Source organism: Podarcis cretensis (assembly GCF_951804945.1).
Source record: "Podarcis cretensis genome assembly, chromosome: 5".
NCBI lineage: Eukaryota > Metazoa > Chordata > Lepidosauria > Squamata > Lacertidae > Podarcis > Podarcis cretensis.
Window position 1 is genome coordinate 98475831 of NC_137174.1, and position 12657 is coordinate 98488487.

Genomic DNA, 12657 nt, shown 5'->3' on the forward strand with positions numbered 1-12657 from the left:
TTCAGATGGTTTCCATGCCCTTAAACAGGTTTTGTTTTATTTTCAGTTGCATTGCTTTAGCCTTTTGATGTTTGCTAGCCTGGGCTCCTTTGTATTTGATATACAAATTATACACCAGGTGTATAATTGATATATCATCACACACCAGGTGAAAATGCTCCTCTTTAACCAGGCCTTTGGCTGATTGACATCCATGCCCTTTGTGTTGTGGAACAAGGAATTATTGGGTTGTTCTTATTTTGATTATATATTTTGTGTTTTTTATGTTGTGATTTTGTTGTGAATCACCCTGAGATCTACGTGCATAGGGCAGTATACAATTTTAGATTATTATTATTATTGAATTGCAAAGTTAGAAATAACTCCAAAATTCCTCTAGCCCAACTCCTTGCAATGCAGGAATCCCAACTAAATAATCCCTGACAGGTGGCCACAAAATCTCTGCTTAACACCTGCAAGAAGGGGGAGTCCACCACTTTCCGAAGGGAGTCCGTTCCACAGTCAAGCAGCTCTTACCGTCAGAAAGTTCTGGCAGATCATAATCATAGAGACTCTCTCTCTCTCTCTCTCTCTCTCTTTCTCTCTCTCTCACTGACACACTAGTTTTCTACTTGCGGGGTAGGGCAGGGGTGTGGGTGGGTGTCCATTTACTTAATGCTGGGGGAGCATTCAACCAGGTCTCCTGACTGACTGGCTGCAGTCCTAAATGCTGCGCATGGTTTTATTTGCCTCATTCTGCTACATGCGTCTTATGAGATCCAATGAGTTTTCTTGTTACACGAACACAGAATTGCGGCGTAAAACCTGCAGGGAACTTTTGGCTATGAATAAACAACCCCCCTTTCCAAACACCCAGCGGAATCATGCTTGCTTTGCATTTCCACGCCGGCGCTCTCACATTTGCAACCAATCTCCTTTCTTCTTTTTAGCACAAACCTTTATTTAGAAACCCAAAAAAAATCCATAAATCTTATGGCAATCATATGTACAACTCCACTATGTCGAAGCAACACACACAGAGAGAAAGATCTGCAAGCATCCACAATGTTTCTGAGTGTGCAATGGAACCTGCTATAAATAATAGACATTCAGAGACACTGCAGACACATATAAATTATAGCACGTGTGTCTTCTCATAAATAGAGATTGCAGAAGGATTTCCACCGCAAGCGATGGTCGTCAGGCGCAGCCCGGGATGAGATACCGTGCCAGCCGCTCCCACTGGAAGTGAAACTGAGCAGGAATAAAAAAATCAGTTGCTTCTTGGAGGGAGGGGCAAGTGTCCCTCCTCCCCTCCCCCTTGGAAAAAAAATCATCATAAATTAAAAGTTTCACAGTAATAAACGTCACTCAAAAGTCTGACCGGAGTCTTTGCCGTTGGAACGACCCACAGCACAAGAAGCCATTTCCTGGAGCCGGCTCTGTCGTTGGGGAGCGTGAACAACTTTTCTATGCAACTGCTACACTAAGGAAAGAGGGAAACATCATGCAGTTGGCTACAGAGAACAGCCAATGAGCAAAGCTCATCTCACCCCAGCTGTACCAGATGTTTTGTTCCTGGCTGTGGCATCGCTCAATATTAAGTCCTCCATCACGCTGTGGGCTGGTTGACACATGTTCAAGCTCCTCTTTGAAACATTCTGCCTTCCACCTGTTCAAGCAACCGGCCACATCCTAAAGCTTTCCAACTCTTCTCCAATCAACAGGAAGGGATGTGGGTCAGAATTGCCCCATGCCTCTCCCAACTCATCCAAGCCCCCTTTGCATCGCAGCAAATCGCGCCCAAAGGATCTCTTCGCACTCCTTCCAAATAAAACGAAGATTCCTGAATTTCAGCACTTTAATTAAAATCAAGTGAAATTGGATGACGCTTTGAAAATGTCTTAAGGACCGGCTTGCGAAATGTATATTATTTACTTATTGGATAAGGACATTCTTAAAATGAAGATAGCCAACTCTGCCACAGCAGGAACAAAACATCTGGTACAGCTGGGGTGAGATGGGACAGGACAGGAGAGGCGGAATCTTTTGCCCAATTTACCACTTGTAGGGGACCAAGCAAGATGAGGTGGTTCCCCAACATCAGAGCCGGGAGGAAGCGCCTGCCTCAGGCGGTACAAGTGCGAGAGGCGGCGCTCTGCCAGCGAGGGAGCTGTTCTGGCGCACGGCATTGCCACTCATCTTTTCTGTCCCCAGGGGAGCACTGGGGCTCCCACCAGGGTGCGGCGGTGGCAGCAGAAGTGGTGGGATGCAAAAGGAAGCAGGGCAGGAGCTGCCAATTCCCATTTCGCCGCAGGTGGCAAAATAGGATGGGCCGCCCCTGCCCGACATCAAGGGGAGTGAAGTAGGTGAGAGTCAATTACAGCAAAATTCGAGGTAGCGTTTAATTGGAGATTGTAGTTTCAACAGCAAGAGGTTGGCTGATTAGGGCCTCGTCAATACTGGGCGCGAAATGGCAACAGCTAAGTTACAATTGGCAGGCAATCAAAAACACCTCGTGGCTTTTCCCTTATCTAAATAATCTTCCTTTGTTGAATTTTGGAGTTTCTTATAATTTGTCAGAAGCGTTTGTCCCCTGCCTATCGTTGGATCAATCTTATTTTATTACTCTGGATTCTGCCTGTTCCTTTTTAAGTATGGACTGAAAATATGGGATTGGGATAGGACTAAAGGGTGGGTGGGTGGGTGGCCAGGGGCTGGAAGAGCGTACAAATGTACCTGTGTGTGCAAAACTTGCCCGGTTTCACACCAGGGCGTTGGGAGGAAGCAGTTTCTCACCTCGTAACTTCTATGAAAGAAGCACATGGTGCCCGATGTACGTTCCGCCCAATAATAGAGCCGGCTCGAGGTCCTGGGATCGGCTGTTGCCCAGACAGGTCACAAGGATAAAAATGCATCTGGAACACACTGACAGATCCCTGCTTTACAGGGAAAACTCTAGGTAAGAAATGCATTCTTATTCAACCATAACTTATCTTTTAAAAGTTAAATATACCCCCCCATGTGATACAGTCAGCCGGGGGGGGGGGGCTTGCTTTTGCCCCTCAACTGGAAGACAGTCGTTGGATGGGTTTTCTTCCTTTCAATTTTGGATGCGTTTCTTGTTTTAAGTTACCACACAGAGAGAAAATACACACACAAAAATCCCTCTCCCCTCATGGTGACACTTCTTTTTTCTTAAAAAAAAACAAAACTGGCCTCGGTTTATAGATGGTGTCATGTCGATAGATGTTTTGGACTACAATTTCTGTCAGAGGCAGCCAGTGCCACTGGGAGTTATAGTGCCAACACATCGGGGCACCAAGTTGGCAAAGATGGCAATCAAGTGTTACACAGCTTAGAGAGGGCTGGTCTTTCCCTCGGGAAGGAATTTCTGTGAGAAAGACGCACAGGCACTTCTGCAGCCAGCCATGCCCGAAGGAGATGCACGCTGGCCTGTTAGCAACATCACCTCCCACCCCAAGCAGAGCAATTTCCAAACCGTTCTTTCTCTGAAATTTCCCGCAACAAACAGCAAGGAAGGGAGAGGAAGAGTTCATATTTCAAGTGTTGGTTCAAAAACACGTTCCACTCTCTTTTGAACGGTCCACTCTTTCGCACATACACAAACGCGCACACAGAGTTGTGTCTTAGCTTCGGGACCAGCCCTCAGCTGAAAAGTATGCCGCAAAACGAACAGCAACAAAAGGGGCATCTCTGCCCTACTTTGGTCTGGTCACCACAGAGAACCTTCCGGTATCTCTGCAAGAAAGCTGGTAGAAGAACCTCCAGGGCTGAGCAGCCCATCTTTGTCAAACTCTCTTCCGAGGCATCCAAAAAAAACCACCAAAAGGGGAATAAAATACCCCCAAAATAAACTTTTCAGAGATTCCAGTCCACCTTCAAACACCCCCTTCCCAAAAATATATGGTTCCACCTTCAACACCATTGGAAAAGACAGTGCTGGGTGTTGGCTCATGGCTCTGAGTAACAAATGTCTTCCCCTTAAGCGTTTCCCCCTCAGAGAGAGATAACAGGGAGAGCTAAAGGATCTGGAGCTTTCTGGAGCACGTCAAGTTACTGTGAACCAGATCCCACATGGCCAGCAGCTCTGAGGGGAGGAGTTTATGAACCACCAGCATGCTCTGGTAGAAGCATGGCTCCTTGTTCATCTTGCTGTTCTTGTTTTTCACGATGCCAAACGTCTTGAAGCCAGCGTGGGCCACGGGCGTCACCTTGAGGACCTCCAAGCACATGCCCAAGAAGACGTCATCGATGGGGTAGAGCTCCAGGCTCTCCGAGACTCTGTGGAGCTTCTTGGCTAGAGGGCCATCCATGACAAAGCCACCACCGCCTGCATAAGGCGGGTAGGTGTTCTTGTTGTACAAGGCGTTGGGGATGTAGTACTTGTTCTCCTTCTTGCGAATGGGCCGGGCCTTGAAGAGGACATCCCCCACAAACAGGTTGTCCGCCTTCTGGTCCTGCAGGAACTCCAGGATGTTGCTGGGGCTCACGTAGACGTCGTCGTCGCCCTTGAAGATGTACCTCACGTGGTCGCAGTAGATGCTGAACCACTTGAGGAAGTGGACTTCCTTGAGGGTGAGGTTGAAGAAGCTGTCCAGGAAGTCCCACTGCAAGATGTCCCCGTAGATGCGATCCTCATAGTCGAGGAGCTTCTGGTAATTGGCCCGCTCCTCTTCCTTGGCGGCCACGCCCAGGAGGAAGAGGGTTCTCACCTTCCTGCCCTCCATCTCTCTCTCCTGGCCCCACGTCCTACGGATGGCCTCTCGCCGGTCGTGCTGGGTGATGATGGACTTCACCACGATCAGCAGGTGGGTGTCTCCGCGGCACTTCTCCGCGTGGTTGATCAGCATGGGGAAATAGCGGCAGTGGCGGTACAGCATGAACTGCCGGAAGTTGGGCTCCAGGCCTTTGAACCAGTCCTCCTTGCTGAAGTTCTGGTTGGCAGAGCAGTTGACGGAGGTGACGTCCCAAGACCGCACCGCCTTCTCCGTCACTTCCGCGGCCTTGAGAGCCGGGCCCTGGTTCTTCCAGAAGTCGGTGGCGACGGGGAGCACGCCGTCCCGCTTCTGAGCTTTCACGGACTCCTGGGCCGCGAGTTCTTTTTGCGGCTGGCCCTGGAGCAACTGGCTGGGCGCCATTCCTCGCTGCAAAACCGTCACCGTCACCACCAGCAGGAAGGAGAGGAAGACGCTTCTGTAGAGGGTTTTCTTCCTACGGTAAAAAACAAAGCAAGGGGTCAAAGCTGGGGGCAACACAATAATAATAATAATTTATTATTTATACCCCGCCCATCTGTCTGGGTTTCCCCAGTCACTCTGGGTGGCCCCCAACAGAATATTAAAAACACCAAACATTAAAAACTTCCCCAAACAGGGCTGCCTTTAGATGACTTCTAAAAGTCAGATAGTTGTTAATTTCCTTGACATCTGATGGGAGGGCATTCCACAGGGTGGGTGCCACCACCGAGAAGGCCCTCTGCCTGACTCCCTGTAACCTCACTTCTCGCAGGGAGGGAACCACCAGAAGGCACTTGGCACTAACAATACTAACACACTCTAGTCATCTTCTTGGAGAAAGGATATGATTAGATAAAAATAATAATAATAATTTATTTATTATTTATTATTTATACCCCGCCCATCTGGCTGGGCTTCCCCAGCCCCTCTGGGTGGCTTCCCAAAAAATATTAAAATACTGTAACTGACTGCTGAATACATATAGATGGCAAACTTTGGCTATTCTCCTACATAACGTTGGTGTCAGAAGCCCTGATTTGTTCTGTTCTTTTTAACAAGCTCACAGGTACATTCATTTGAATGACAGCTTTCAAAAAGAGGTGGGGGGGGGAAGCAAGTTAAAAACTTTACTCAGAAAAGATATTAATGGAGATTAGATAGCCCAGACAAGTTTCCAAAAACTATTACTTGTTTAGTGTTGCATCAAAATTATCCTGTTTGTTCCTTAACTTATAACTATGGTTTTATCTGCTCTTATAAGAGTTTCCGCAACCAGGCACTGCTGTTCTTTATTCTGTGAGCTCCTGATAAAAAGGTAAAGGTACCCCTGCCCGTACAGGCCAGTCTTGACAGACTCTGGGGTTGTGCGCCCATCTCACTTAAGAGGCCAGGGGCCAGCGCTGTCCGGAGACACTTCCGGGTCACGTGGCCAGCGTGACATCGCTGCTCTGGCGAGCCAGAGCCGCACACGGAAACGCCGTTTACCTTCCCGCTGGTAAGCGGTCCCTATTTATCTACTTGCACCCGGAGGTGCTTTCGAACTGCTAGGTTGGCAGGCGCTGGGACCGAGCAGCGGGAGCGCACCCCGCCGCAGGGATTCGAACCGCCGACCTTTCGATCGGCAAGTCCTAGGCGCTGAGGCTTTAACCCACAGTGCCACCTGCGTCCCCTGTGAGCTCCTGATAGGTGCTTTGATTTAATCTTACCCTAAATCTCTTTGTGAAGTTGCTTACGCCTAGGAAGCAGGCTATAAAAATCCTTGAAATAAGAAAATGGTGACGTCGTATCATTATTTACGAGCCCTGCTCACACTGATGTACATTGATATCCTTTTCCAGGTGTTCTGGGCAGACATGTGCGGCTGCAGTAAGTTGGAAGGGATGTGCCGGCCCTATTGTTGGGCAAAGTGAGGAGTTTGCTTCAGGCAGCAGGTGCTGAGAGCAGACACAGCACCCACCCACCCCTGGCTGTTTCTCCCAAGCCGATCCCTTCAACTAGAAGACAAGAGTTCGGTTTGCCACCTTGTTCATCCTGGACCTCCTAAACTGCTGCCCCTAGTATAGGACTTTCTTTTATGTCTTCTGAATCTTCCTACAGAAAGCTTCAGGGGATGTGCCTGCATTCTAGGCGTTATGAGAGAGGGAGGAAAGCTTTTCTCATAAACTTCTGTCATGTCATTTCTCACTTACCTTTTCTCTAAACCAGTGTTTCCCAAACTTGAGTCTCCAGATTTTATTTTTTCTTCACTACACTTCCCATCATCCCTGACCACTGGTCCTGCTAGCTAGGGATGATGGGAGTTGTAGTCCAAAAAACAACTGAAGACCCAAATTTGGGAAACATGGCTCAAAATCAAACAAACCCAAATGTTGCAAAGTTTTTTAGGAAGACCCCAAAATTGTTGTGCTTTTCTTAGACAACCCCCAAAGTTATTGAGCTTCTTTTTACAAAAACACCAATTTTCGATTGAGATCCAGGACAAAGCAACACATTTCAGAAATCCCCCCGGACGTCAATTCTGCCTTTGAAATCCTGGTAATGTCTGGCAAAACCCTAGGTAAAGGTAAAGGGACCCCTGACCATTAGGTCCAGTCGTGACCGACTCTGGGGTTGCGGCGCTCATCTCGCTTTACTGGCCGAGGGAGCCGGCGTACAGCTTCTGGGTCATGTGACCAGCAGGACTAAGCCGCTTCTGGCGAACCAGAGCAGCACACGGAAACACAGTTTACCTTCCTGACGGAGCAGTACCTATTTATCTACTTGCACTTTGACGTGCTTTTGAACTGCTAGGTTGTCAGGAGCAGGGACCGAACAATGGAAGCTCACCCCGTCGCAGGGATTCAAACCACCCACCTTCTGATCGGCAAGTTCTAGGCTCTGTGGTTTAACCCACAGTGCCAAACCCTAGCTTTAGCCAAAAAGGCTTACAGAGTTCAGGAGTGAAAAGCCAAGAGAAGCCACAGATAGGTTTGATCAGTCATTTCCACGCAGGTTTGAAGAAATTTAAGTTTAGCTATGAAAACCAAGCAGGAGAAAATAACAGGAAAGGACCGACAACCTAAGTGCGATTTTGCTGATGGAATAAAATGGTCCCAAAGCGCTAGGGAATCGTTGCAAGTTTTCAGTACTTTCCACCCGACCTGAGACATCCCACCAGAGACGTCAGCAGCCAAAATTTATTCCATTAGCAAAAAACTGAACATCTACCCAGGGCAGTGTCCAATTTCCGCAGGCTTACACACACACACCCCTCCCTGTGTTTCTAAATCCCTCACATTCCAGTCACCTGGGCTCTCTCCATCAGTTTGCTACCGGCAAAGGGAGGGGGGGAAAGGCAGCAGTCAAGTTTCTGTTTGCAGAATGGGGCCTTCCCTGAATAGAAGGAGGTCTGTTTGCCGGCCTCGGGGTCTACAGAGGACATTCTTCGCCCTCAAAGCAAGACCGTAGCGGGGAAGGGCCGGGGGGGGGGGAGAGAAACACGGAGTTCATCATTAGGGCTCTTTGATGCTTGTTGCATCGAATAAGTGCGCAATGTTCAGAGAGGCACACGCCTCCCATCACTTCGGCCAGACAGGAACTGGAGGTTTTCCCTCTGCAACTGCCATACGCTCCCCTGCTCCCCTGCTCCTCTCTCGTCTGCCCGCTATCTTAATCAAAGCATCGCCTGGCAAGGTTAAACCAAGGAGGACGGGGAGGCTGGCTGCTGCAGAGTGTTGTGAACAAAATCTGCCCTTCTTCCCTTATGGGGTATCCAAGCGCTCGTATAGAGTCCTTAAGTGGGTTCCCTATCGGTAGGCAAAAATAACAGAGGCCAACCAGAGAATATTGAGAAGCAAAGCAGCTAGGTAAAGGTAAAGGTACCCCTGCCCGTACGGGCCAGTCTTGACAGACTCTGGGGTTGTGCGCCCATCTCACTTAAGAGGCCAGGGGCCAGCGCTGTCCGGAGACACTTCCGGGTCACGTGGCCAGCGTGACATTGCTGCTCTGGCAAGCCAGAGCCGCACATGGAAACGCTGTTTACCTTCCCGCTGGTAAGCGGTCCCTATTTATCTGCTTGCACCCGGAGGTGCTTTCGAACTGCTAGGTTGGCAGGCGCTGGGACCGAGCAGCGGGAGCGCACCCCGCCGCAGGGATTCGAACCGCCGACCTTTCGATCGGCAAGTCCTAGGCGCTGAGGCTTTAACCCAGAACTGTTGCAACCGGGTGCTCCCCTCTCACGCTGGATAGGAGGAGGACCAGAACCAAGGTGCGTCCGCCCTTATATAGACATTTCAAATTCCCTGGAGCTCAAGACCACCCCTCCATACATCATACATACATCACAGAAGGGGCGTAACCCCAAGACCACCCCCACAAACATCATACGTACATCACAGAAAAGGCGGTCTACAACAGAAATTTGAACGTTGTTGTTTTTCCTGCCTGCCAAGTTATCTGATCATGCCTTATCTGATTGTCTTTCCTGGTAGTCCGGCCATTCATTTGAGATTGTGATTTCCCAATTCCAGAGACAATGGGGAGGTTCCCTCACCCCCTCCCTCGTTGCAGAGAAAACATTTGGTCTGTTTGGGAGTCAAAATGGTTTCAGGGTGGTCCAGACATGCTGCTCCAGACATGTGGTCCACACATCTATGTATGTGCTTGGTTGGTACATTTGTGAGCATTTATTTTATATATAAGACCTTAAATTTGTTATTACAAGAGTCAATCTGATAGAAAATAGAAGCTTTGCCACCTGACCCCACCCCACTCACCATTCCCCCCTCCACCTCTTTCCCCCTTTTCTTCCTAATGTAACACTAACGTCTCAACAAATGAAACATATCTGTAGAAAATGTAACTTGAAAAAAAGAGACATTGCACAAACTAAGAAATCTTTAATTTACAGTCGTACCTCTTGTTACGTTCGGTTCAGGTTACGTCTTTTCAGGTTGTGTCCCGCGGAAAGGGTTACTTCCAGGTTTCGCTGCTCGCGCAGACGCTCAAAAATGAGGTCATGTGCATGTGCAGACGCGGGTTGTGTTCTGCTCATGTTGCGAACGGGGCTACATACGCTTCAGATTACAGACTCCGCTAACCCAGAAATAGTACCTCGGGTTATGAACTTTGCTTCAGGATGAGAACAGAAATCGTGCTCCGGCGGCAGCAGGAGGCCCCATTAGCTAAAGTGGTGCTTCAGGTTAAGAACAGTTTCAGTTTAAGAACAGACCTCCGGAACGAATTAAGTACTTAACCCAAAGTACCACTGTATTATAACACACACACACACACACACACACACACACACACACACACACACACATCTTTCCATGTATTAGATAAGGTTTTCTTGACTCAAAAATCATGTCAAAAAACTAGGATCATCCTATACACGGATAGTGGCATGGGGGGGGGGAGTTGCGTGCCGCCAGCCAGCTGGTTGGCGGCCCATGGTCTAGGGAGCTTCCCGTCCTCAGTGGTGGTGGGGAGAGCGGGTGCCCACTTTGCCAACCCCCAGCAATGGCCCTGCTGGGGTGATGGCATGCGTGCAATCCCCCCTTTTAAAAAAGCCCAACAACTTGGGGCCATCTCCCCTCATTTTCTTTAAAAATTAGCCCCCCAAAAATAGGGGGCGTCTTATACATGGGGACATCTTATACACCGAAAAATACAGTGTGTGTGTGTGTAAGCTTTTCTGCCTCTCTTAATGGACATCCAATCCTAGAATTGTAGAGTTGGGACCCAGAGGGTCATCTAGTCCAACTCTACAATGCAGGAATCGCAACTAAAGCATGAAAGAAGAGTCCACCACCTTATGAAGAAGTCCGTTCCACTGTCGAACAGCTCTTGCTGTCAGAAAGGTCTTCCTGATGTTTAGTCAGAACCTCCTTTCTTGTAAAAGAGAGTTGTTCTTGCAGTGCACAGTTTAAACCGTGGAACTCCCTGCCACATGAGGCAGGGATGATCACCAACATGGGCAGCTTGAAAAGAGGATTAGACAAATTCATGGAGGTGGAGAGGGCTATCAACGGCTACCAGCCAGGATGGCTGTTGCTCTGCCTCCACAGTCGGGAGGCAGCAATGCTTCTGTATTGCAGGAGGGGAGTTCGAATCCTGCTCTTGTGTTCAAATCCTGCTTGCTGATTTCTCACAGTCATCTGAGTGGCTACTATGAGAACAGGATGCTAGCAGTTCCAGCAATTTGAGTGTTATAATAAAGGGAAAAAATGTTTTCTCTTTCCACTTTTACCATGCTATGGATTATTTCATATCCTTCTTCTATCATGTCACCACTTGCATTTTCTCTGAATTTAAAAGTCCCAAGCCCTGCAAATATTTCCTCATGCAGAGGGTCACTCCATCCCCTCAATAATTTTGGTGGCCCTTTTCTGAACCTTATCCGGCTCTGCAATATCCTTTTTTGGGTGTGGTGACCAGAACTGCGCAACTGTATTTCAAATGTGGTCGTACCATAGCTCCGTATAACAGTACAATGGTACCTCGGGTTACATACGCTTCAGGTTACAGACGCTTCAAGTTACAGACTCTGCTAACCCAGAAATATTTATTTTTTTTTAAGATATTTATTAAGGTTTAACAATTACCAATAAAAGAAAAACAGACAATAATAATAAGGGGGGGAAAAGAAAAGATTTTTTTTTTACAATACTTCAGAACTATAAAGAAGATACCATACTAAAAAGAAAAAAGAAAAACAATACAACTAAACAATAACATTTAAAAAACACTAACATCCAGTATTCTCGTATCTTAATCTTTCATTTACTTATTTCCTTGACTTCCTCACGCCACCCTTTTTGTATTCTAATTCATAATTGTTTCAGCAAGTCCTTTCCCTCTTTCTCAGATTTTGTTCCATAAATTTATCTTAACGCGATTTAACCTTGAATTTTTCACTTTAACCCATTAACAATCCAATTTAACTTAATTCTTTACAACCTTTCTGCTAAGACCATGTAAATTCACTCCAGCATCTTTCTAACATTCATTAATTTTACAATATTTTTTTAAATATACTTTACATTTTTTCCAATCTTCTTCCATCGACTCTTCTCCCTGGTCTCGGATTCTACCAGTCATAACCCAGAAATATTACCTCGGGTTAAGAACTTTGCTTCAGGATGAGAACAGAAATTGCGCGGCGGCAGCAGCAGCGGGAGGCCCAATTAGCTAAAGTGGTGCTTCAGGTTAAGAACAGGCCTCCGGAACAACTTAAGTTCTTAACCCGAGGTACCACTGTATTATGATTCTTCATTCACTGCCAGACATCCCGGCTCCTCTGCTGCACAATATCCTTTCTCCACAATGTGTTGCTCAAAACAACTTGCAGATGGCAATGACAACACAAAAACACAACCAAGAGGACACAAAACTACCAGACTAAAAACACCAGCAAGAAAATGACAACGCCAGGAAGGGCGACACCCATAACGGCACCCTAAGCAGCAACAGCGGCAGAAGCTGGCTTAAACGGGAACGCCTGCAATTGCTAGCAGAACCCACACAAAGAAAGGGAAGATTAGAACCTGGGGCTCATGCACACCCACCTTCACTCTGCATTTCTAGACAGTGAGCCAGGTTTTCCAGGTCTGGGTTAGAGCTCTTTTCTTCTTCATTCGGTTCTGCCTGGCGCTTTCCACGTGAAAACCCACTTTCCCCCGCCAAACAGGGCAATCTGCAGAAAACCCGAATTGCTGTTTGTTCCGATTCAGCGTTAAAGAGCAGGTTTTCCTGGGGAAAGGGGCAGGGGTTAGGGGGAGTGCCCAGCCCAGGCTGGGACAGTGTGGATCTGAGCCTTATAAAGTGCAGCCTTTTTTCCGCCATATTGCTGCACTGGCATAACGGTGCGCATGAACGTTCTGGCAGATGCTCTTAAAAGCGTCAACAATGCTGAGAAGCATAGAAAACGTCAAGTTCT

General features: G+C 47.7%; 1 protein-coding gene and 1 long non-coding RNA gene across 2 annotated transcripts in view; both read right to left on the reverse strand.

Annotated features, from left to right (window-relative positions):
- Positions 1-915: 915 nt before the first annotated feature.
- LOC307217219 lies at positions 916-2195 on the reverse strand. Its single transcript, XR_013839448.1, has 2 exons — positions 1364-2195; positions 916-1233 (listed from the first exon to the last, which is right to left on the reverse strand). It is a non-coding gene; the product is annotated as an uncharacterized lncRNA (long non-coding RNA).
- Positions 2196-3879: 1684 nt separating this feature from the next.
- Positions 3880-12657, reverse strand: part of B3GNT7 (UDP-GlcNAc:betaGal beta-1,3-N-acetylglucosaminyltransferase 7) — a 28491-nt gene continuing 19713 nt past the window's right edge. The window contains exon 2 of the mRNA XM_079978166.1: positions 3880-5214. Within this exon, the coding sequence (XP_079834292.1) occupies positions 4023-5214 (1192 nt within the window). The 3' untranslated portion in view covers positions 3880-4022. The remainder of the gene's footprint in view (positions 5215-12657) is intronic.